A 27,318-nucleotide genomic window follows, 5' to 3' on the forward strand; every position below is an offset into this window, starting at 1 on the left:
ACGCCCCGGACCACTCACTCTCCCCAGCGGGCGACTCACTTTCCTCATGCGGTGGACCGCTGACTCTCCCCAGCGGGCGACTCACTTTCCACATGCGGCGGACCGCTGACTCTCTCCAGCGGGCGACTCAATTTCCTCATGCGGTGGACCGCTCACTCTCCCCAGCGGGCGAATCACTTTCCTCATGCGGTGGACCGCTCACTCTCCCCAGCGGGCGAATCACTTTCCTCATGCGGTGGACCGCTCACTCTCCCCAGCGGGCGAATCACTTTCCTCATGCGGTGGACCGCTGACTCTCCCCAGCGGGCAAATCACTTTCCTAATGCGGTGGACCGCTCACTCTCCCCAGCGGGCGAATCACTTTCCTCATGCGGCGGACCGCTCACTCTCCCCAGCGGGCAAATCACTTTCCTCACGCCCCGGACCGCTCACTCTCCCCAGCGGGCGACTCACTTTCCACATGCGGCGGACCGCTCACTCTCCCCAGCGGGCGACTCACTTTCCTCATGCGGTGGACCGCTCACTCTCCCCAGCGGGCGACTCAATTTCCTCATGCGGTGGACCGCTGACTCTCCCCAGCGGGCGACTCACTTTCCACATGCGGCGGACCGCTGACTCTCTCCAGCGGGCGACTCAATTTCCTCATGCGGTGGACCGCTGACTCTCCCCAGCGGGCGACTCAATTTCCTCATGCGGTGGACCGCTGACTCTCCCCAGCGGGCGACTCACTTTCCACATGCGGTGGACCGCTGACTCTCCCCAGCGGGCGACTCGCTTTCCTCATGCGGTGGACCGCTCACTCTCTCCAGCGGGTGACTCACTTTCCTCATGCGGTGGACCGCTGACTCTCCCCAGCGGGCGACTCACTTTCCTCATGCGGTGGACCGCTGACTCTCCCCAGCGGGCGACCCACATTTCTCCCCAGTTGGCGACTCACTTTCCTCATGAAAAAATGTCATAGGAAAAACCCAACCATACATTTATAATAAACTTTTTAATAAAAAACCATAATAATTCTTTATAATAAATCTTTACTTAAGTTTTCGCCATAATTAGTCTACTCTATTTTCAAGTAGAGTTCAAACAGGAAACACACCCCTCGTTGGTTTCATATGAATTACATAGGCCTAAACATGAAATTATTATTATTATTTCTATTTATATTACAAAATAATATTATTTATGATATCTATTATTTAATAATATTATTATTATTTCTATTATTTCCACCCTCAATACCACGGCTTAGGTGGCCTTGAGCAAGGCATCGAACCCCCAACTGATCCCTGGGCGCCGCAGCATAAATGGCTGCCCACTGCTCCGGGTGTGTGTTCACAGTGTGTGTGTGTGTGTGTGTGTGTTCACTGCTCCGAGTGTGTGTTCACAGTGTGTGTGTGTGTGTGTGTGTGTGTTCACTGCTCCGGGTGTGTGTTCACAGTGTGTGTGTGTGTTCACTGCTCTGTGTGTGTGCACTTCGGGTTAAATGCAGAGCACGAATTCTGAGTATGGGTCACCATACTTGGCTGAATGTCACGTCACTTTTTTTTCACTTATTTAAAAATATTTCTTAACATTACATCCATTATGGGGAAGTTGTGGCCAAGTGGTTAGAGAGTTTGACTCCTAACCCTAGGGTTGTGAGTTTGAGCTCGGGTCGGCAATACCGTGACTGAGGTGCCCTTGAGCAAGGCATCGAACCCCCAACTGCTCCCCGGGCGCCACAGCATACACGATGCCTACTGCTCTGGTTGTGTTCACTGCTGTGTGTGTGTGTGTGTGTGTGTGTGTGCACTTTGGATGGGTTAAATGCAGAGCATGAATTCTGAGTATGGGTCACCATACTTGGCTGAATGTCACTTCACTTATTATTCAGGACATAGCAATATCTGATCACTTCTGTATTTTCTTTGATATACTGATCTCTGCTACCAATGAATCTAGATCCGTCTCTGTCAGAAAGAGATGCATTAACAAGAACACTAGTGTGCTATTTATGGAGGAGTTATCTTTAACACCAAGCATTTCTGCAGACTCTGCTGATCTCGATTAACACATCATCAAGTTATGCAGAGGTCAGACAGATTCAGTCGCAATGTCAAAAAGAAGATACTATGTCTGTTTTTGAAGCACCTGATAGCAAAGTTTTGGAAGAAATAGTACATCACCTTAAATCAAAACAAGGGGAAAAGCTTTTAGTTATTATGCTAAAACATTAGTCATATTTAAATCTAAACTCAAAACTCATCTGTTTAGCTGTGTATTTATTGATTGAGCTCTGTGCTACGTCCGAACTGATTGCACTATATTTTATGTATAATCATTTTCTATTTTTAACTGTTTGAAATGAATTTTTTAACTATTTTTAAATCAGTTTTTAAATTCCTTGTTTTATAAAATTCCTTTGTTGTGATTATTTTTGTATGATTATTTTACTCCCTTTTGTGTGCACTTTGCAATACCATTCTGTATGAAATGTGCTATATACGTAAATAAACTTATTTTGCCTTGCAATTTTCAAGCTACAGCTGAAAGCTCATCTCTTTTGACACTACATCATACTAAAACTGAAAAAATGTGCTTTTTATTTATTCCTTCCCTTTCTAACTTGTACTCATTTGAACAATGCCTAAAACTTGGTATCGCAAACACTTCCTGTGTCTGTTTTGCTCTTTAAGAAGAATTGCTTTATGTATTCCCCAATTGTAATTCACTTTGGATAAAAGCATCTGCAAAATGACTAAATGTAAATGTAAGTACTGCTTTTCTGCAACAAGCATCATTCTGAGAGCGATAGAGAGAGATAGAGAGAGAGATAGAGAGAGAGAGTTCATTAGTTCACATGCTCTAAATTACAGGAAAAGAACTTAAATAAATCTGCGTCGTTATAGTTTCCCCTCATGTTGTCAGTCACTGCTGGCCGCTGTAACAGAATTTCCCACTTTGGTTTCCATGAAACAATATAAATCGTGTTTGGATCAACAAGAGTAAATGATGAAAGAAGCTTCAGTTTTGGAAGAGTATATGACAAGTCAATAAATATTTTGTGTTGTTGGTGATAACCGAATGGCTGATATTCTAGATTATTTTGTCTAAATAATTAAAAATAAAATGCATAAAAAAAATAAAATCATGTCCTCTGGAGCAGCTGATATTAAAGGGTTAATTCTCCCAAAAATGAAAATTAGCCCTTGATTTATTCAACCTCAAGCCATCCTAGGTGTCTATGACTTTCTCCTTTCATATGAACCCGATCAGAGTTATATTTAAAACTGTCCTGCCTCTTCCAACCTTTATAACGGCAGTGAATGGGTGTTATTTTTCAATGAGCCAAAAAAAAAAAAAATTTTGCTCTATAACGCATTTATTCACCCCCTGGAGCTGTGTGAGGCAATGAAGACCATTTAACTGGGGGTGCCAGGTGTTTACCAAAAAAAAAAAAAAAAAAAGAGATCATTCAAATGTCAAAATGAAAAATTGCCCACACACCGAATGTATATTAGATTAATAGATTATTCTGGTCCAGCTCTAGCTTATGGCACAGGGTCATGACCGGTCACCTGACAAGTGTCCTTCCATTAACTTTCTGCAGAACGACAATGGCCGCTCCTAACGGACACACACACACACACACACACACACACACACACACACACACACACAGATGAAGGAAAGATAAAGATTTAAACCTCTAACTGTGTTTGATCTCCAGCATCTCAAATTATTCCTCAAAGCTTTACTGAACCAGACACAAAAATCAAGAGACATGTTGAATCTGTTTCTGTAGTTGCTGTAGTTTTAGTGGTTTAATGATTTTACATCAGGATGAAAAAGGTGAAGGATGTGATGCACAGAGGGAGGAATATCAGTGTAAAATGTGGATTTACAGTATGAGGTTTACAAGGAAAAACTTGCCTGAGACTTGTACATGTGCGTGTGTGTGTGAGAGAGTGTGTGTCTGTGTATGTGTGTGTCTGTGTATTTGTGTGTGTGTGTGTGTTTGCATGAGGGAGGGAGCTTGTACAGATTTTGTTTTTGTTTTTTGAGGGGAACAACTGTTATAGAAAGCAGGTTTAAAAACATACTAAATATTGTTTTAATTAATATCTAAATATGCATGTGTTTGAGTGAGGGTCTGGGGAGAGGAAATATCTCGGTCTCTGGAACGGAGCGATACACACTGCACACACACACACACACACACACACACACACACACTTAGTTAAGATCGCTGGAGCTCTTCGTGCTCTTTCTTGTTTCAGTAAGAAGGTTTTTCCATTCGCAGCTTTTCTTTCATATTGCATGGTTGGGATGAGTCATGTGCTGAGATATTCATGTCTCTCTGCCCACATTCACTTCTGATTGCATTTTTCACTTCCTCACTGCTTTTCTTTAGAATTCGGTTGAAAATGTCATTTGCTATTAGTCATAAGACTTCTCGAGCATTATGCAGTGAAGACGGGGATTTACCGCAGTTTCTCCATCCGTCTTCATCCTGTCAAAATGTACATTTTCTACTGTAAATATATCAAAACTTCATTTTTTATTAGTTATTTGCATTGCTAAGAACATTTGGACAAATTTAAAGGTAATTTTCTCAATATTTAGATTATTATTTTATTCTGATTTACGTTTACAGTCTTCATGCACACTTCCACAGCTCTTACCCTGCGCAAGCAGATCTTTATGGCATTAATTTACCTCCAAACTAGAGTCTTTATTCAGACACAGCGCTCTCTCACAGAGTCGGTCCGATCCGGATGTGTTCCCCAGCTCCATCGCGAGCCTCGGCTCTCGGGCCCGGTTCTGCTGGTTCTCACCAGGATCCAGGTAGCTCACCTGTTCTGAGGGAATCGCTCGGTGAGTCGCAGTGATTTATTAATTTTGTCTTATTCAGTAGAAAGTCCGCTGCGGATCAATAACCGGCTCTGCTGATCTGAGGACAGTCCGTGGACAGACTCGGTTTGCATGGCTGAGATTCTGTGAGAATACGAATAAAGGGTCTTTCAAAAACAGTCAACGCGCGCTCACCTGCGCGACGCCCGTGACGTCACTCCGTCGGGTCTCACCTGTGCTCAGGTGACGCTCCTCTTGGATACCATCAGCATACGGTCTTCAGCGGACCGGTTTGAGTATATTATTGGACGTGAGTAAAATTATGTTCAAGTGTTACATTTTACCACTTCAGTTCATGCATTTCTTCCACATTATCTAAAACAGCACGGAGACTGAACTGAGGACAGACCAAGAGAGGCATTCCCACGATGAGAAAAAGATACAAACATTTGAATAAACAAATAAAACAATAGAAATGTTGTTTATATTTATATTAAAATGCACACGCTGTTCATTGTGAATTTTCACTAATGATAAATCACCTATTATTAGGCTATTGGTGTATTTCCATTGCTTCAAATCAGCAGTTCCTAAACCATTTAAAGGAAATGAAACGTGTTTGATTACAACTTTAATTAAACTCAGTACTTCTGAAATCATACCTCTGTGAGAATACATTGCATCTTTCAACCAGTTCACTGTCCTTTCATGCACATTTTATTTTCTATTCTATATTAATTATAAACTTTATTTAACATTTTATTCTTATATTTGTATTGTTTAATTTTATTTCATTATTTCATATCTATATTTATGTATATTTTCCTCTGTGTTGTTTTCTTTAATAATTGCACTCTCCATGGAGCGGACCTGACTCACTGCTGGTTATATATTCTCAGCATAATCTTGAATCTTGAAATAATAAAATCTCAGAGCAGCTGAGAGAAACACTGATGCATCTGTGTATTACAAACCCTTTCGGAGGATCCACTGAACCACGGGCATCCAGACAGAGAAGATTCAAGCTGACTGAAGTTTCTCCAAGAACACAACGGCATCTCAAACAGACCTGTAGTGACAGACAGGAAACCCACGCAGAGAGCTCACCTTCCACCAGTGAACGCCATCCATACAGGAACTGCTACCTCTCATCTCAAAACGACTTTAAACATTCATCACTGAAGTGCAACAATATTGTCATATTTTATTTATGTTTTGCAACAAACCTTTTTTTTAACACATTTCTAGCCACTGCACATAAAGTACCTGACACACAGCAGTAAAACAATTATACTTTTACACTATAGCATTCATAGGTCTATAATACCTAAATAGGAGAAATCTATCTGTTGTGTTTCTCATTCACCTCTAGAGGCACTGAGAAACAATGCTGTTAAATGCCCAACAAAAAACACTGACCCATAATAAACAGCTATATCTGGAGTCAGTCAGCTATCAGAAACACAAATATGCTTCTATATGTTATTTAGCAGCAAATTGCGATCGCAGAGAACTACTGGCGTCTCTTACATTCATCAAAACAGCAGACATCATCACTTTAACATACATTTGAATACAAAAATCCAAGTTACAAGGTGAAATGGCACACAAAAACAAACAAAATAACAATAACTGTGATAAGCCACTCAAAAGAACGTTTCACTTCTGCTTTTGTGTTTCTGCCTCATGTTAGCCTTAATGTCCCTGCTTCCAAACATCTTATAAATAGAAATGATAGGCCTATATTATGATAATATTCAGTGTGAGGAATGTAATAAATTGTCTGAAACAAATCATAACTAGGTTTCCTTTGTCGTACCATGTAAACTGAACGGTATAATTTTAGTGAAAAGAAAACAGGAAACGGTCCGCAGTGCTTCACCTGGTTTCGTCCGCAGATCCTGCGCTCGTTCTGCGTCACACAAACACCCTGAATCACCTGCACATCAACCAGCACAGAAGCAACAGCCTTCATTAACTCTTTAGAGAAATCCATAGGAAACATCAAGACTATATGCCAAGTAATAAACAGGCAAAAATTGTACTTTTACCCTTGTTACGTTAAAACTGTGTCTTAAGAACTAATTTGACCAATTAGCAGTTTTGGATTCAAATGAGTCAAATCTACCTATATAAAAGTATTGAAGAAAAAACTTAGATGACTAACTTTTAAAACTAGTCCAAGTGGTTTGTGCAACCAGCAACTGAAAAACTTTCTTTTTTCTGTGGAACACAAACGGAGATGTTTAGAAGAATGTTCACGCCGCTCTTTACCATGCAATGAAAGTGCAAAACAAAACATCATGCCACGTGTTATGTTTGTTTTCTTTACGAACAAAAAGTTCTTGTAGCTTCGTGAAATTTGTATGAACCCCTGATTTCACATGGACTGTGTTCACGATGTCCTTGCTACGTTCATCAGAGAGCTCTCGGATTTCTTCAAAAATATCTTAATGTGTGTTCGGAAGATGAACGATGGTAATTTTTCAATTCTGCACGTTTTTCACCGGCATGTAATCTCCGCTGGAGGGCTCGATCAGCCCGCAGGAGCTCTGCAGGTCCAGGTTGAGGAGGTCCAGGTGTAATGCAGGGATGGGGCCGCTCGGCCGCAGAAGCAGATCCAGGTGTCTGTTGGGCTGTGGTGCCGGCAGGTCTGGAGGCAGGTGGGGAGCCAGGTTTAAACCCAGAGGACTGGGCAGCTCCATCTCCTCCATGCTGTCCTCGGTTCCGGCGGCGAAACCCGAATCCGGACTCTGTGTGTCCTGCCTCAGCTTCTCCAGCTCCTCTGTGTCCTTCTCTCCAGTGGGGTGAGTGACGTCAGTGGGGCCCCCTGCTGGCCCGTACGAGGAGTGCACCGAGCAGGGCTCCAGCACGTCGCTCGGCCCCTTGGAGCTCTGGGACAAGAAGTAGGTGGAGTTGGAGAAGTTGGAGGATTTGGCGGTGTCATCCCATGCGTCCTGCGGGCCGCCGCTATTTCTGTGAGAGACGCGGGATTCGCGGGCGTCCTGCAGCTTCAGGACCTCGACTGGACTGATGAACTCAGTGTCCACTCTGATGAAGCTCTCGTGCGCTAAAACAGACCCCAGCCAGGACTGATGGAGAGAGCGTGGGTTATCAAGCAGAACTGAACAAAAACCAATGCGGGTCTGGTTGTCGGAGGTGGGAGACTCACCGTAAAATTCCCTCCGTGACTCGAGTTCAGATCTCCGAAGAATTTGGAGGGATCAGGAATATAAGTGGAACCGTTCTTCTGGACCCTGAAAGGAAAAGAAGCCACATTCCTGTGGCCCAATACTGTCATTCCGTGCTCAGATACACTCTTTATAACAGATCCTAACAGTCTCTCACATAACCTGACATCTTCTTTGTCCACACTGAAATCATTTTAATGCATTTAGCACACACCTTTATCCAAAGCCACTTACAGAGCATTCAGGCATTTTTTACTTAACATATGTTTGAAAAGATCAGTCTTAAAAAATCATACCTTTACAGTAAATTTATAACAATGCCCCTTAGCTGTTATAAATTCACTTTAAACCACGGCTTCTTGGTCTCACTGTTAATACCATTCCATACATTGTCATTATAGTTATCGTTATCATTTTAGTTACTGTTAGAATTAGCATATAGCATTATTATATTATATAGATTATAGTTATCTTTAGATTTATTGTTATCATTATATTTATTTTCATAGTTTGTAAATCGTTATTAGTATTACAGTTATCGTTATCATTGTCATTATATTTATCACAGGTGTAGTACTTATTATAGCTATTGTTGTCATTGTCGTTATTGTAAGTGTTATTATTATTAGCAGCATTATCGTTATAGTTATGGTTATGGTTTGTGTTGTGGACTCACTGAAGACTCCTCCCAGGTGCATCAGGCATCAGCAGCGTCACACTCACCTTTTGGTTCTCTTGCACTTGAAGAGAATGGTGAAGATTAATATGATGGCCAGAGTGATTCCTGTGAGCGTGATCCCTGCCACAGATGATTCCAGCTGGAAGATCCCTAGAGAGAGAGATGAGAGTGTTAGAGTATGACACAGTGTGTGTGTGTGTGTGTGTGTGTGTATGCGTGTGTGCGTGTGTGTGTGTATGCGTGTGTGCGTGTGTGTGTGTGTGTGTGTGTGTGTGTGTGTGTGTGTGAGAGAGAGAGAGAGTGTGTGTGTGTGTGAGTGTGTGTGTGTGTGTGTTTGTGAGTGTGTTTGTGAGTGTGTGTGTGTGTGTGTGTGTGTGTGTTACCTGGTGTGTGGGGCGTCTGACCCACTTCAGATGTCCAGCTGTACTCTTCACTCCAGTCGCTCCACACAGCATTGGGCATGTCTTTCTTTTGATACCTGACTCTCACCCTGATCACGTACTGCTGACTTAAGTACAAACGGTCCTCTGGCAGATTGCATTGAGTTTCTTGACTATTTACGGTATCATTTTCCACATCCTACACAGACAATGACAGAATGAAGCATTTCTGCTGTGATGAACGCTGATAGAGTCACGTTACGCAGAATCTGCCTTCAGATGCACATCATCTAAACATCCTCTGTCTTTAACCATTACAGTTTGTTTTACAATCGCTTATAGACTAAACATACTCAAGACACTCTCCTAGTAATGCATCCTAAAACCAGGACAGCAAAACTGCATGCTCATTATCAATTTGCAACTGTGAAACAACATTTTTGAAAACACTGAACACTTTTCTCCACATTAGACACTGACAGCTCATGAGTTCTGGAAAACACTGCCAGTTGAAACACCACATTCATTTACTGATCACTTACACTTACAGCTCTTTCCTTCACAACGGTTTTAGAAAGAAAGGTTTTATTTCCAGCATTTGTTTCTATTGCTGAATATGCTGTATATAGTATTTAAGAGCAGACTGAACATGCATAAGTTAGTGGTGTTTGACATGCAAGAGATGTGTGATGTAGAATTTAGAGAAAATAATCCACAGTTTCATAAATCATGTAGGCCTATAAGAAATTGTCAAAAAAAAAAAATTGCTATGAAAAAAAAAAAAACAGGTTGACATAAGAGAATATGATATGCTCACCTTCCAGCTCTGAGCAGCAGATCTGTACTGGATCTGAAACTGTTTATATTTCTGTAAAAAAACTTTTGGAGGAACAAAACTCCATGAAGCATTGATCCCATGCACTTTCAGTCCCTCAGGAGGAGCCGGTTTCACTGCTGCACACACACACACATCATAATCGCTCAAGCAAACAGTTATCAGTGCTGATCAATACGTCAGATTGGAGCCAGAACAGTAGCTGTGAAAGGATTCTCTCATTAAATAATGAACTCTTTGTTTACACTAATGGACTCCTGCTTCTCATTTGTAAATATTAGTGATTGATACACAGCCCTTCTCCTATCACACGCTCTCTAGCTTATGTTCCAGAATATAATAATGTTCCAGTTATTATATTTGACTCACCACTGTTTTTTACATCATGTGGTGCTATTTCAGCTATGGGATTTGTGTAGTTGTCACAATGGACTTCTTCTTGTAATTTGGCTCCCAATGATATTGTAGGTATTGTAGGTATTGTCTGAAGAGAAAGAAATAATACAACTGTATGACTCATCATATGTTCTTTTGGTTTACTACTCAATGAATCTGCAGTTTAACATCTCAAACACATGCCGTCAGTCACCTTGCTTTTAACAACCACCGTGGCAGAGCGTATATGAGGCTGTGCTGGGTCTGCAAACATCTGCACCATCTCTTTAGTCAGACTTCTAAAATAAAAAAAGTTCAAAATGTCACATACAAAAATAAAGCACATACTAACCAACAAATGATTTAGTATCATTAAGAGAAAGGAACATGAAAACTGAAAACTGTTCTATGTTCATTAGTTCTGGATCCTGTATAATATGAAGGCTGTTTGCCTAATCACAAGCAAAATCTTTATGAAATGACGTTTTTCCTTACTGCATCTTCTTAATCTTTACATGAATCCAGCAGACGGTCTCGGGTCGGACCGGAGGGATCACATCCAGTTTTGAGGTGTCCCAAACACATTTGAAGGTGTCGTAGTAATCATTATGACATGTTAAACCTGGAGAAAGAGCAAAATCTGAGCAATTCAACCTAATAATAAAGGTTTCAAAAGAGACACCACAGAACAACCATTTTTAGATCCCCATAGAACCATACAGTAAACAGTTCATAAAATAAACATATTTATTTAATTAATCCAAATAAACTTTTATCTATTTTCTAACTTTTGTTGCTATGCAAAAAATTTTGGATGTTAATTGTGCTATTAATGCCGATTGATAACTTTTATTTTTAAGTGAAAAACCCACACATTGACTGAAAGTGTATGTTTTTCACAATGTGTGTTAGACCCTATAACCACTTATTAAAAGAGATCAGTCTTAAAAAATCATACCTATCTTACTCTTATTAAGTAGTAGCAGTAAGTGAAGAGGATTCTTATTAATCACAAGTTCAGTATGGAGTACCACAAGGCTCAGTACTAGGACCGCAGCTTTTTACCTTTTATGGCTGTATATCTGTTTTTTTTTTTTTCAGATTTAAATGCTTAAAAAAAATATAGAAAAACTTAGTAAACACACACAGACCAATCACAACTAAAACACAATGTCCATCAGGAGTTCTTACTTTGATCTGCAAGAGCTGAATGTGATGATATCATCAAAATCATCATCATTATTATAGCCAGAATCTGCATGATGGCGTGTTCCTCTCAGTATTCATCTGGAAATCTGTTAGGAGACAGAGAGACTTTCATTCATCACATATGTAACTGTTGCTTATCTTCTCGGCAAACGCACAGAACATGACAAAAAATGCTTTGGCATTCATTTTCCTCCCCCAAACGCTCACACACTCGTCAGGTGGAAAAACCCAAAACCACAAAGAGAAAGAGCAAATACACAGATCATCACCCACAGACTCAGAGAAATAAGACACAGAGCTTCTAACAGAGCGTGACAACACAAATGCCATTAAACACATGAGCGAACGAACGCATGGAGGAGCATCACACACTCCACCGGAAATCTTCCTGCTTGAATAAACCATAATTAATAATCAATAAAATAGAGAACAGAAGAAAAGTATCACTTCAGTGTTTAAACTCAATCATAGCTATTAAATCAACAAACTCATATTTCAGAAAGGTGTTCTGGGAATGTTTTATCATATTATATTTGAGTTTAAAGTGATGATGATGCTTTTCTACACTACACTATCAGATGTTCATTCATTTCCAATCATCCTCTCCACTAAAGAAGAGTTTTCTATAGAGAGCTCATACATAGTCAATTTTGCCATGTCTCAAATCTCACGTGTTCAAGCAGAAGCTTCCCGTGGACAGGTGTGTGTAGAGACTAGAGTGTGTAGAGTGAATAAAAGCGTGTTACATACGTGTGGAGCGGAGACGTCCCAGCGCTGAGCGTCACGATGTCACTCGCTCATGTTCTTGTCTGTGAGTGAGATCACACACACTGCAGGGTTAAACGAGCGACTCTCCACGAACACAGCCCTTCCTGTCGCACGCACACACACACACACACACACACAGGTAGTAAAACAGGTCATGGATAAAACTAGCGCTGGGCTGTTGTGGTGACATTTAATCTAAAGCTCAGACAGGAAATGAGAAGTGTGTAGTAGGAGGAGACAGCGCTCTCCTTCACTCTCTCACACTCCTGAACCCAGACACACGTTTATAGACCAACTGCTGGAAACAGGTGTTTGTGTGTCTGTGTGTACGTCTGTGTATATGTGTGTGTACCTGTTTGAAGGAAAATGTGTGTGCTAGTTTGTGTGTGTGTTTCAGTGTGTGTGTGTGTGTGTGTGTGCATGTTTGAATGTAGGTGTGTGTTTGAGTGTGTGTGTGTGTGTGTGTCTGTGTGTGTGTGTGTGTGTGTGTGTGTGTGTTTGTGTTTTCAGGGCCTCACATTTTCGAGAAGAGAACTGACCACAGTTTGTGGTTATGCTCCTCTTCTGCTGAAAACAGTATATGCTGATGGGGTGTGTTCTGATGCTGGGATGCACATAACCATCATAAACCAGCACCAAGACATACCCAGTTTCAACAGGGTCCTTTACAGTTCTAGTAAAGATCTATCTGTCTATCTGTGGTTCTGTCTATCTTCTCGGCCTCTGTGTTCTCGTCGCTCAAAGTTTTCCGCACGTCTGAGGGGCTGCACCTGGTTTTTCTCTCACGTCAATGTGAGACTGAGCAGCAGAAACAGATGTTCTCATTTCACTCTTTCAGAAAAACAAAACTCCATCAGTAGCTGAATGATTAGTCCGTGTCGGTTAACGCTGATTTCAGTTGATCTGATTTCCAGATAAGCTGATCCATTATTCAGAAAACCTCATTTGTTCCTTGTTTAAACTGTGAAGCTGACAACGGTTCGGCGTTACAGGAATACATGCAGACGCTCTCTTCTCACAGATATATGCTGCTATCCTGACAGTTATCTGAAGAATACTGTATGAAGAGAGCAGCCCAGGCGGCGAGAGACACGGGTGAAAACACTGATCGAATCTTCACCAAACACCTGCTCGTCTCCTCTAACCCTCAGTCTGCTTCACTCTTACCTTGATCACTGCTCTTCTTCCAGTCAACGAATCCAATCTAGAAATACAGCTTCTCTAGTGCTCATACCGAGCATCTGACACACATTTATCTCTCACTCATTTCCTCAATGCCATCACTTTTCTTAGAAAATCATCTTTAGTAGAAACATTTCATCAGTTATGACAGCATTCATCATCAGTCACCTTACTATCGTAGAATCTGTGAGAAGAAACGCATGATCTGTCATCATCCTCAGAGCTGATAGAGCTGAATCACATCATCTAACTTCATGTGACTCTGCTTATAGCATCAGAACTCAATCTACTTGATTAATCTGAACTGGATATTAACATTATTGTCTTTTAGAGCTTCTTTACAGCCAAATATGAGGTCCAGACCACTGTATGTTTTTCTTATTAAAAAATAACATCTGAAACTCTCTGAATGAGTAATTAACCGTTTAAAGACTGTCTGTATTTATAATTCAATGTATATATTCGATACTGAATTATTTAACAGTTGCATATATTCATAAACTAAAACTACACATTCCAAACAATTCTCATTTTAAGCAGTGTATTGGTAGTGAGTATGCTACAGATTAAGAAACTGAATTTTCCATATTAATTTTTCACAGGTATTTAATTACGCACTGTATTTTGTGATTTAGGTTTACGTGAAATATCTGTAAACTTATCATATAAGATCTCCAGCTCACCACAGACTGACTTTCTGTGTCATTTGGAGAAAAAATGTATGCTTTTTAAATCATTTTATTCACTTATCAAAAGTTGCCAAATACATTTTTAAAAATTGCACAATTTGTTGCTAGGGAAGTCTGAAAAGTTGCTAAACCTAGCAACAATATGCTGGAGTAATTTTTCACAAGTCATGCTCAAACAGAGCACAAGACAGAGATTGTATCATATATCAATGCTTACAAACCAAAACTAGTATTGCTGCATGAATAATAAATACATAATAATCAAATGATCCACCCCTAAACTAAAGAATTAAATAAATATTTTTAATGCAAAAAATGAGGTCTAATGTTACAACGCCCAACATCGACATGTCTGACGTTTTAAAGTTTCTATGCATAATGAGTTGCATTTGAAGCACTATTCCTAACATCATTTACAGCTCAATCTGTTTCCATAGTTAGGTCTGTCACAGCGAAGCGTCTGTGACTCAGTCTGTATTGTGAAAAGCACTACAGAAGTAAAGGTGATGGCATCATATAGTGTGCTTCAGGATGTGGATGGTGCAACACAGAAGATAAAATAAGAAATAGTCTTCTTTATATTTTTCCATTCTGACCATTGCTATTCCTCAACCAGTCACTAAAGCCTGCCTTAAAAGGTGAAACTGAAAAGCATGCACACCGGGTGGATTCCATGAAGATGACGTGAAACGGTGACCTTCAAACGAACATCCTGCGCTGAAACTATAACAGCAATCTTAGTGACAGCACAGAACGATCTGGTAGAGATGTACAATTCATCTCAAAGTTCATCTGCATTACACATTTATAAAAGTCTGACTTCTGCAACACAGAGTGAATCACATCAAACTCTTCAAATGACACAGGTGTGATTTCTGCTTTCTAATATTAATAATGCAGCGCTCCCTTCAATGCACTGGAGCCCAAAACAAACCAACTACAATATGGTTTTCTAATTAATAAAATCCTCCTGAGTCAAAGATGAACTAATCAGAGAAACTGAGAGAATAGAAATAACACCGTTTCTGATTTTAGGCACAAGAGCTTTCCTGCACTGTCATAAGGCACAGTGTCCTGCATTAATATAAAGGAATGTATTTTACAGCTGTTTACCTGTATTCTGAACGTCATGCATTGTGTTTTAGGATCCACAGAAATGACTGGATAATGTCCTGACACGCAGGGCATCTTTGTGTGTTTTGTTTCAGATCAGATCTTAAAACCAATTGGAATTATTTCAATCTATTACATCAAAGCCATTAATGACCAATCGAGTTTTTCAAAGCGTGGCGTGCTTCTTTTAGTCTGAAGACAACATTAGGGAACAGCTTGAGATGATTTGAGTGAAATCAAGGTAAATATCACTTAAATATAAATACATTTAGTGTCATTTGAATCAAGCTGTACTTGTTTTGCAACAAGTTGGAAATATGATCTGGACACATAAAATGCTGGTTATTAAATGGCCTCGCATCAGGAAGTGATGTCAGACATGGTTTTAATGAAGGTGTTCACAGTTCGTTCAGAATTCTCCAGTGATTCTGTTGAAGAAAACACTGAGCCCATAGTTCAGAAAAGCCTATTTATAACACACACCTGCCTATAAACAACATGAAGTGAAGTTATTTTAATATTGAACATATGAAAGTAGGATACTCTCATTTAGATGCAGTTTCGTTCGGCTATTTCTGGCCAATTTCTACCTTTCAACTGAGACCCAAACTCACAGATTCAGGCGAAACTGAAACCAGAGAAAGTTTTCACAAGTGCCTTTCAGCTCAATTCTACGGCATTAAATTAAATCAATTAAACAGAGATGTTTAGTCTGGTTTAGTCTGGTTTAATGGTCAGGTCCAGCTGATCCCAACGCTACCAGTAAAAGTGTTTCTATTTTTAACTCCAAAAATATCTCAGACGACCGTTTTTGAACCAAACAGCTCACAGTCCCATAAAACAAAACCAGCTTACTTTCTGACAAGAAGTCAAACCCCAAATAACCCTCCATCAACCACAAGTGAAAGAGTTTCTGATAAAGATGAGCAGGTCTAAAGTTAAACAGGATAGATGCTGGTGATCTAGAGATCGAGGTCGGAAAAAAAAACGTGTGGTTTTACGACAGCTCTAACACACACACACACACACACTCAAAAACAACTATCAGCAAAAGAATCAACTATCAGTGATCATTAACTCTATAAAGAGAAAAATATAGTCCAATAAATTGTCTATAAAAGAGAGCTGTTATCTTGTTTCTGAGAATCTCATGCACATGTTTTATGGGGACTCTACGCAGGTGTAATGGATTTTATTCTGTACAAACTGTATTTTCTGTCACCCTTCACATTACCCCAGCCTCACAGAAAACATTCTGCTTTTTTACAAAAAAAAAAAAAAAAGATTTCTGTGTGATTTATAAGCTTGTTTCCTCATTAAGATGTAAAAATTGAAAGATTTGGTCCCCATAACATGATAAAAACCAGGCACACACACACACACACAATAACAACAACTATCAGCAAAAGCATCAACTATTGGTGATCATATAAAGAAATAAATAGTAAAGCAACTGAAGCTATAATAATTGTCCGAAAGAGCTGTTATCATCTTTCCTTCTTAGAATCACAAGATATCTAAACCACACACACACACACACATACACACACACACACACACACAAACAAGTGTTTTTACGAGAAAAAGAGATGCTACATCCTCCACCAGTCACTCACACCTTCACTGTCACATCCTTCTTTCTGTCCTCTAAAGTCTTTCCATCCTTTAATCAAACACCATCATCAGCCCTTCATCAGTCTGCCACACACACACACATATGCATACGCACACACACACACACGCACACACACACACACGCACACACACACACACACACACACACACACACACACACACACACACACACACACACACACACACACACACACATGTTTGTTTTTGTGTAAAGTGTGTTCATCCCATAGGTGTAATGGTTTTTATTCTGTAGAAACTGTATATTCTATGGCCCTTCACCAACCCTACACCTAACCCTAACCCTCACAGGAAACTTTCTGCATTTTTACTTTCTCAAAAAAACTCATTCTGTATGATTTATAAGTGTTTTGAAAAATGGGGACATGGGTTATGTGCTCATAAGTCACCCTCTCCTTGTAATACCTGTGTCATACCCATGTCATTATACACAGTTGTGTCCTGATATGACACAAACACACACACACACACACACACCTACATCAGTCTGACACACACACACACACACACACACACACACACACACACACTCTGTTACATCCCCCAGCTCTGTTGGTTCCTATACAAGTGTTTGATCGCAGTGTCTCTTCCTCTTCTCTTAATTACAGATGATCCACACCTGCGCAGAGCTCTATAAAGAGTTTCTGAAACCACACCTGAGTGCGCACACAGAGATCAGAGATCAGCCGATGCACTGCTGTCTAACTTTATAATGATTGCCGTCCACCCAGATGAACATCAGCTGGCATTGAGAAAGTTATAAATGGAGGCCCAGAGGGAAGGTGTCGCTCCTTCTGATCCTAATTCATTTGATGTCACTCGCCACATCCGTCTTGTGCCACACTTTGAGCGTGTCGCTACCAATTTAGACGGTCTGAGAACGGCGTGGGCATTCCTCCTGCTGTGCGTGTCAGGAGGTTTACTCCTCACTAACAGAAGAGCAGACTGGTGACTTTTGCCGCGTTTCCACCGAAATTACCCGGAACATTTGTACCAGGAACTTTTTCCCCCCAGACCTGTTGCTTTCTGTGTTTCCACCGCGATGTAAAGTACCGGGTAGATTAGGCAAATAGACTGGTGACGTAGGTCTGCGCGCGCGTTTCTCAATACAAAGTACCACTGATTTAAAAAAAAAAAAAAAAAAAGTACGCTGATTTTGGACGTGCATCCTTGGTAGTTGGTTCAGACTTTGTGCATTCGTCTCGGGAGTGTGATGTCCGCGACGACGCAAGTCCGGTAAATCTATAAACAGCAGCGTACTTGATAACTTCAGTCAGCTGTCTTGGCTACTGCAATTTTCCTTACTGTATATTTATAATAAAACGAAATATGATATCAAATACCACTGACTCCTTTCGTTTTCATTTAAGCATAATAACAGCTGCAGAAATGTACTTAGTTCAGGGAAATGTGTATATGCAACCATTACAATGAAACGAAATATTATATAAATTCGCCTTTTTAATTTTAATTTTAACATATAGATAAACTGAATACAGACCAAAGAAAACCTGTTAGATTTACCCCGCAGCTGAATGATATTTTATGTTTAACCACTAAAGACACATCAGAGCCAGCAGCACACATCAGAAGATCTGACCGAGGTGAGGCTGCTTCTCAGCGGATAGATGATCGAGTGGAGCTCACCGTCGCAGAGATCGGCCAAACACATTTTTAAATAGGCGCTGTCTTTATAAATAAACCATAGATTTGAGTTTCAAACAACTACATTCTCGCCTGAAATACTTTTAAAATTACATTTCATGACACAATAACAGTAATATTTGAAAATTATCCGAATAAATGGTGGTTGAACTCAACCAATGCAGCGTGAACTCAGATCGCTTTGGCTACTGCAATTTTCCCCTCAGTATATTTACAATAAAACGAAATAGGATATAAAATACCACTGCCTCCTTTCATTTTCATTTAAACATAAGAACAGCTGCAGAAATGTACTTAGTTCAGGGATAAGTGTAACGTTATATACAGCCATTACAATGAAAGAAATATTATATAGACTTGTCTTTTTATTTTCATTTTAACATATAGATAAATTGAATACAGACCAAAGAAAACCTGTTAGATTTACCCCGCAGCTGAATGATATTTTATGTTTAACCACTAAAGACACATCAGAGCCAGCGGCACACATCAGAAGATCTGACCGAGGTGAGGCTGCTTCTCAGCGGATAGATGATCGAGGTGAGCTCACCGTCGCAGAGATCGGCCAAACACATTTTTAAATAGGCGCTGTCTTTATAAATAAACAACAGATTTGAGTTTCAAACAACTACATTCTCGCCTGAAATACTTTTAAAATTACATTTCATGACACAATAACAGTAATATTTTGAAAATGTTGATCCGAATAAATGGTGGTTGAACTCAACCAATGCTGCGTGAACTCAACCAATCAGAATGTTTAGCGCCAAAGTCCCGCCCCCGAAAGTTCCGGAACTTTAAAAAAGTACCACCTCGCCAGCAGGGACTTTCTGAGGGGCATTTTTTTACCCGGAACTTTATTTAGTTCCTGGTTCCTGCGGTGGAAACACACCAAGTACCAGTCCAAAGTCCCTAGTTACTGGGTAAAGTTCCTGCGGTGGAAACGCGGCTTATGATGTAGTGAAAGCCTCAGTGCTGAGGTGCTATCCGCTGATCCCTGAAGCATACACACAGAAGTTTAGGAACTTAAAAAGTTTGAGTGTCTAACTTTTGGTGAATTTGGTCGAGATAAAGCAGCCCTCTTTGATCATTGGTGCTCGGCACAACGGATTGATAGTCAGGAGAAATTGTGTGAACTAATTATTTTATGAGAATTTAAGAGCTGTCTGCCAACCACAGTGGTCACCTATCTAGCGGAGCAGAAGCCCGAGTTTCAGAAGCTGCTCTCCTTTAAGTTTCTAGTTGCTAGAACTTTTTCGCTTAAGAATTGTTCCCCCTACGACCTCTGATGCAGACAGGAAACCGAGTGCAATAACACAAGATGACCCACACTGTTATTATTGTAAAAATCCCGGGCATATCTTCGCAGACTGATTAATATAAAAATATTAAAAAAAACAGTCCATGAAACCAATTGGTCTCTTTAGTATCACCTATCCTTCGTACACGGTTAAAATCAGAGAAAAGCCAGTCCATGTATGATCCCTTTCTGAAGAATGGGACCGTATCTGTGCCTGGTGAGGAAGAAGTTGCTGTGCGCATCTTGCGAGATACGGGCGAGAGTCCTTCTTCCTTCGCGGTTTGTTGCCATTGTCAGTTGGGTTTTCTCAATGTTTCCTTACATAACGTGCATCTCGAGTCAGATTTGGTGTGTGGTGATGTGGTTGTCGACGTTCAAGACTTTTTTCCAATCCCGGGTGTCACGTTCCTCCTCGGGAATGACGTGTGGAGTCGGGGTGATGTCAAGGGTGCCCTGATGAGTGCTCACTAAAATATTCTGACGTTTTTCCCACTAGTGTCGTCACTAAGGCGCAGACTCGAAGGTTGAGGGATTCAGTTCCTCCTAAGGATGGGAGAGAGGCTTACTTACGCGGATGTGGAGACCTCAGAAAAGTGATGAGTGGAATGACATTGAGCAAATCGTTATTCCGGCTGAAAATAGATGCGCTATTCTGAGTGTCGCACATGATGGTGTTTCTGGTCATTTAGGCGTGACTAAAACATTCATCCGCATTCTTCCTCATTTTTTTTTTGGCCTGGGCTGAAGCGTGATGTGCGGGGGTAAAACGTGCCATGTCTGCCAGGTTAGTGGTATCAGTATCTATTAACAATTATGTGTACTGCTACTCGTTTCCCGGAGGGTTTGCTTTTGTCGGACTACAAAAGCAAAAGTCATTCAAACTGACCAAGGAAGAAATTTTACTTCGCATGTCTTCTCCCAGGTCATAAAGTGGCTCCAGATTAAGCACCGCATTTCTAGCGCTAACCATCCGGAGAGTCAAAGCAAGTCAAGGACAGTCAAGAAAATATCTGATTTGAATTATGTAATTGTAACCCCCTGACAAGCGAAGACGTTCTTACATCTGTCATGTTAATATGATGAGATATGATAAGATGTTAAAGAGCCACACAGGTGGGAAATCAAAAATTACCTGTATTACAGTGTATGATGTAGCTGTCCATCAGTGTAAACAATGTGCAAAGTAATTAAACCAAAAAGGACACGATTTATAAAGTTATTGGCTTCTAAAGTAAGGAGTCGACTCTGAATCGCTGAAACGAGTCGTTATAGATTTAAAATCTTTTGCCCATCTCTATGTACGTCACTAGGAGCACTTTGCATAATAATCTCCGCTTACTGTCTTTGGAGAAACTGACCTCTGACCTGCCCCCCCCCCCACACACAGACGCTCTGGTTGGTGTGAGAGCATCATGTCGAGGAGACAGTGTGTTTTTAATTGTAAAGGCAAGTTTGTTATATTTTCACTGCCAAAGAATGAAGATCAGAAGAACCAATGGCTAAAATTCATTTTCCCCACAATACCAGAGCAGTACAACAAATCCCTTTTGTTCGGTTCACAACATTTCGCTGATGACTGCTTTTCTAATCTCGGTGAGTACAGCGGGATTTTCAAAGCGTTTGGCCATAAAAGAGGCTTCATTACCAACTTTATTTAGACCAATGAGCATTTCCGAATCACAACGCGAAGTATGATTATGAAGTTATGTGTTTGTTCTCTCCCGAGCGTCTTATCAGTATGTGTGCTGTCTGCAGCCTGTCTGCGCTGATCTTCAGTTACACACGCGTCATTAAAATGAAGTGTAACAAGTGCTGCTAACAGATATTCTGTGATAAAGTAATCCATATGAAAACAACGCAATGTCTGTTTTTCACGTCTCCCTTCATTATATTGTGATGAGTCAGCTGCCTCCTCCCTGATTGTCACCGGCACCCCGTCCTAAATCGCCGCCCTCCACCAGGCTCCCGACTGGAGTGGGTGTGTGAGAGGAGGGGCGCTGGACGAGTCAGGGCTGGCGGCGTGTGATGGGGCACACCTGAAGGAAGTGGAGTCTCATCACCGCCGCTGTTTAAAAGCCCAACGCGCCTCTCCTCAGGGAGACCGGTCTCTTCCCCGTGCATGCACACTGGTGTCCTCGTGGGTCCAGGAAGGGTGCGTTGAGAGACTCCCGCGCCACAAGAGACGTGAGCTGCCGGACCCGCGATCCGGAGGAGAACCGCACCCGTTTACACGACCGACGGGCCAGGATGCCGGGCCGTCCATCCCCTACCAGCGCCGCGGCCAACGAGAGAGATGCGGCCGCTAGAGGAAGCCGCTTCCCCTTGCGCCCCGGACCGAGGAGGGGAGCGCGTGCAGCCGCCGGACTCCACCCCTTACCTGGACCCTTCCTCCATGAACACTGCCCGACCCACACGAACCCTGCAGCACGACGAGGACACCAGATTCCTTGTTATTTTGGAAACTCTTCCCCTTTGGCCACTTTTATCCCCTATTTATGATTTCTGTTAATAAAAGTCTCTCCGAGGCCTGACACCACGCCCACTGTGTCTGTCTTGTGCTCCTCCCGTGACAATATCTACTGTGACCACGCCCCCGCGCTGAACGCGCTATTCAGATTCAAACTGAAGCGCGGCCTGAATACACCCACACAGAAGAAAAAGCAGCGAGACTGTTCAAGTTTTTTATTTTACTGTTTGCTTCGGAATAAGACATAATTCACCCCAAACAGATGCTAGCGCATAGTTTACCGTGGAGGTGTGTGCGGAACAACCAATCAAACCTGACTATGTTAGTTGACCAATCAGAACACAGTATGCTACCGAAAGGTGGGGTTTAAGGAAACTGAGTCTTTTGAACAGCTTCGCGCGAACCGTTTGGGGATCTCTGAGAATTGAGGTTGGATTAAATCCTTGGATGGATTTAAAACTTAATGTACAGGACTTAAACAGTGATAGGAAGCTTAGAATTTTCATCTTACTGGCTCTTTAAAACTGACTTGTGTAACCTTATCGTACACGGTCTTGAGTCCTCGGTGTTGCCTTCTTCACTCGTAGATGATGATGATGATGATGATGTGGAGATGTGTTATTGAAGGTCGACTTAAAAACTCTGCTTTGCTGTCGGTCATTGCAAATCGATTACCACATTTAACTCCCTCTCAAATCGCTGACATATTATCTGTGATGGATGATTTTTCTGAGTTATTCGGTGATGTTCCGACTGTGACAACTGTTCTGGAACATGACATAGATGTGGGTGATAAAGGCCCGATTAAACAACACCCACATAGGGTAAATCCAGAAAAGCAAACCATTCTGCAACGACAGGTTGAGTATATGATAAGGAATAATATTGCTGAACCTAGCTCTAGTCCCTGGAGCTCCCCGTGCCCTTTAGTTGGAAAACCTGATGGCACTTACAGGTTTTGTACCGACTACAGATGTGTTAATGCCATCACTGTACCAGACTGCCATCCATTACCGAGGATGGATGACTGTGTGGACCGTGTTGGCTCGGCCATCTTTAACACAAAAATTGACACCAAGAGCAGAACAAATACCAGCTTTCGTGACCCCAGATGTGTTTATGCAGTTTATGCAGATGTGAGTGAGTAATGCGCCTGCCACATTCCAGCGATTAGTAAATCTTGTTTTAGCTGCGATGGAAAACTGCGAGGCGTATTTGGACGATATAGTCCTGTATAGTACACACTGGTCCGAGCACATTACATAACTTCTAGAGCTTTTCCGTAGGCTTTCCAATGCAAACCTCACAATTAATCTTGCAAAATGTGAGTTCGGAAAAGCCACTGTCTCTTACTTGGGGAGGATAGTTGGCAGGGGACATGTTTTACCAGTGATGGCTAAAGTGGCTGCTATTCAGGAGTTCCCTGTGCCCTGTGATCGGCGTGAGCTATGCCGATTCTTAGGAATGGTAGGCTACTATCACAGTTTTTGTAAGAACTTTTCAACTGTGGTTTGTCCCCTCACTAACTTATTGAGCCCCAAGACTAAATTTGACCGGCCGGAGTCCTGTAACAAAGCCTTTGAAATCGTCACAGCGGTTTTAGGCACGGGCGAACCGGGCAGCCGCCGGGGCGTCATTTTTTCGTGACACATTGGGGGCGGCAGCACGACCAGATAAAAAAAATCCTCTGTGTCGTGAAGCGGTTTTTCGTCATTTATATCATTTCACAGTGTGTGGAATTGGCAAATTGGCGCTCCCTGCAGCTGCCGGCGCCCCTGCTTGCTGAAAATATCCACTGAAGCTCTGTGTTGTGAGAGAAATGTAAGGGAGTGGGGCGAGAGGCGCCTGCGACCTTTCACCTCTGGGTCTCTCTCAAATGGAACGGACAGGGCGGGGGTGGACGGGGACGGGGGATCCACAGTAGTAATATAATGAATAATAGGCTAAAGTCAGTCACACACCTCGACTTTCTTCCAAATAACGCACATTTCATTCATAATGTTATAATACAGGCCTATAGTTCCTGCAAATGAAACTAGGTAATACAAAACGATCATGCGGTCATCAAGGTGAATTGGTTTAGTCTTGACTTCTGGTCCTGAGTGACAGTTGGGGGGATGGGAAATCTGTTGATTGTTGAGTGCCAAATAAACAGAGATGGAGAAGAAAAGGTCAAAGCCAGGTGCCCAATTTCGGAAAAAAAGAAAAGAAGAAGAGGAGAAACGAGCAAAAGATAAAGGTATGCAACTATTGTCTCTGTATGATTACAGTATCCATTTCATGAATGAAGGGCTAATGTTAATTGGTGGTGGGTATAACTCTTTGTTAGCCTTTTTGCTATGATGCTTGCTATGCTTATACAACAATAATTTGGTTTCAACTCAATCACGAGATCTAATTTATAATATTGTGCTTTGCAATAAAACTGTTAAAAGTTCAGTTATCATTTCCATCAGTTGGTTTAACATTAGGCCCTGTAAATAACCAAGGCATTTTATTTGCTACACAGTATGCTAAGTATAGTTTCCTAAGTATAGTTTTACAAGTCATAACTAAAAGTGTGTCATGCGTATAATTTGAGGCAGTAACCTAATGGCACCTCCATGAAAGTTAGATTGATATACAAATTTTGGTTGAAAAATATCCTGAAACCCAAAAAGATTTTGTTTTTGCCTATACATATAATTTAAAGTCATTTTATTTTTTTAAACAACTGAGTCCCAGTGACCATAGCATAATGTGAATAAAATAGAATTTTTCAATGTATTTTATTTACTATTTGTTTCTATGCTCTAAACAATGTGATGACATGGGGGGAAAAATAAAATAAATGTTTTTTTTTTCCGGGTCTAGGAGGATATAGCGTGTAATGACAGACATTTAGTGTGTAAGAGCATGTTTATGTAACCCTTCTATTATGTTTTGAGTCAATTTGACCCTAGGCTGTTTTAGCTTTATAAAACATTATCCTATGGTCTTTTGATTTCAAATGCAGTTAAATTGCAATTTCAGGGGCACTTCTAAAATATTTTGGAGCATCCTCTGCCACTGGTCAGGATGAGCCAACCACCTCCTCCGCTACACATATGTCTCCACAAATATCTGATATTGAGGATGAAGACCTCTTTGCCTCTACTTCTACCCAGCATGAGCTTTCAGGTGTGCGTATCGTGTGTGTGTGTGTGTGTGTGTGGGCTACAAGACAACTGCAATTTAATGTAATTTTAATATTTCTGATCATTTATGAGTAGGACTGTGTTTTTTCACTGCTATGTGTTTTGAGTAATATGCCAGTATGCTGTCTGATAGAAATGCCTGGAGCTGAACCCCACTGAGCCCCACTGGCCTCACATCTGACTCAGGATTCGGACTGAGCTGGTTCACAGAGGACCAAGTAAAGTGCCACCTGGCTTTGTTTTCCGTAGGAATGAGAAGTTGCCACCACTAATATTTTAAGAAGACATTAGTAAGTGGTGAAAAGATGGCAAGAAGTTGGCTGATTTATTCAATTAAGAACAACAGCCTCTTTTGCTTCTGCTGCAAATTGTTTTCCAAGAGGAACATCAATTTAACAAGTGCAGGAATGGCAAATTGGAAACATGCATGCAATGATCTCACATCATATGAAAACAGTTGTTATAATAAAATATTGCTGTTTGTACAGAACTTTGTTCGAAAGGGGTCTCGCCCAGGGTGTATTTCAATGTAGAACCGCCACTGGTCACAGCTCTCTTGCTGACTCCTCCGGTGCTGGCTGTGCCTGACTTTATCAGACCTTTCAGCTCGCTGTGGATGATGTTAACCATCCTGTGAGTTTCTTCTCTAAGAAATATAATTCTGCCCAGTGAAAGTACTCCACTATTGAGCAAGACACCTTGGCTTTACTTCTAGCTATTCAACATTTCAAAGTGTATTTAGGTTCTATGCTACATCCAATTACTGACCATGATCCACTCAAATTGTGATACACACACACACACTCCTTCATCAGTCTGTCACTCACACACACACACACACACACCTTCATCATTCTAACACACTCACACACACACACACACACACACACACTCCTTCATCAGTCTGTCACTCACACACACACACACACACACACACAGTCAGTAAATCTCCTGATAAAGCTCTATCGGAGCGCTCTTATAGATGAATGCACTGACCTGCTGTCTCCATCTCACCACAAGCGAAATTTCTGCTCACTGATTTACTCAAGCTGCTGGAGATAAAGGGTTTCCTTTTTCATTCTGTGTCTCTATTTTCGTTTGAAGAGAACAAAATGGTAAAATCCTTTGCGGTCTGTTTCTCGCTTCTCTAGAAACCACCTCTACTTCTCTCAGAAAAGCTTCTCTAAAAAACCCCGGGGTTCTTCCTTAACATGTCCAGCAGAGACACGAAAACATGCCATGCAGTCTTCATCAGGGCAGTCGGAGAGAGATTTTAATTAAATAACTGTAAAACTAGAGAGGACATTAAAGAGACGGGATTAAGTTATCTAATATCTTTTCTAATAGCAATAAAACTAGTATCACTTTATGGTAACTTTTAATAATTACAATGATTTACATTGTCAGATCAAACATTATAAACTAAAATAAATAAATAAATAAATAAATAAAAATAAAAGAAAGAAAGAAAATAAGAGAAAATTAAAGAAAAGCAAAGCAAAGAAAAGCAAAGCAAAGCAAAGAAAAGCAAGGAAAAGAAAAGGAAATGGAAAAAACAGTGTTTTTTTAACACATGGTCTTGTTTTCTAGGAATCCTGTTGTAGTGTCAACTTTAAAACCAACAAAACAAAAAACAAGTCCGTTTCCCGCGGATTCAGGATATCTGGCGCCCCCTGCTGACACACCAGCAATACTTACATCTAACAGAGTCACATTTAATTGCTAAATAAATGTAACCGTAATATGTTACAGTTAACGAGACTAAATATGTAATTAAATTACAGCCACTCATGAAAATTATTA

At 41.0% G+C, this 27,318-nt stretch overlaps 1 protein-coding gene across 5 annotated transcripts; it reads right to left on the reverse strand.

Moving 5' to 3' along the window:
* Positions 1 to 6,013: 6,013 nt before the first annotated feature.
* LOC113089943 (interleukin-2 receptor subunit beta-like) lies at positions 6,014 to 26,696 on the reverse strand. Of its 5 annotated transcripts, XR_003286766.1 has the most exons (12): positions 26,512 to 26,696; positions 12,253 to 12,374; positions 11,485 to 11,588; positions 10,789 to 10,915; positions 10,508 to 10,592; positions 10,288 to 10,402; positions 9,901 to 10,037; positions 9,087 to 9,282; positions 8,748 to 8,853; positions 8,006 to 8,114; positions 7,001 to 7,925; positions 6,014 to 6,772 (listed from the first exon to the last, which is right to left on the reverse strand). XR_003286766.1 is itself a non-coding variant. In XM_026256136.1 (11 exons), exons 3-11 carry the CDS (start codon positions 11,552 to 11,554, stop codon positions 7,320 to 7,322), a joined length of 1,551 nt encoding a protein of 516 aa, XP_026111921.1. In that variant the 5' UTR covers positions 11,555 to 11,588; positions 12,253 to 12,311; positions 26,512 to 26,696; the 3' UTR covers positions 6,014 to 7,319. The 5 variants fall into 5 exon arrangements, 4 of the variants coding, with proteins under 4 accessions (XP_026111921.1, XP_026111918.1, XP_026111920.1 ...); XM_026256136.1 differs by having other exon boundaries at positions 6,014 to 7,925; positions 12,253 to 12,311; XM_026256133.1 differs by having other exon boundaries at positions 6,014 to 7,925.
* Between the last annotated feature and the right edge of the window lie 622 nt (positions 26,697 to 27,318).

The sequence above is a fragment of the Carassius auratus genome, chromosome 6, assembly GCF_003368295.1.
Source record: "Carassius auratus strain Wakin chromosome 6, ASM336829v1, whole genome shotgun sequence".
Classification (NCBI taxonomy): domain Eukaryota; kingdom Metazoa; phylum Chordata; class Actinopteri; order Cypriniformes; family Cyprinidae; genus Carassius; species Carassius auratus.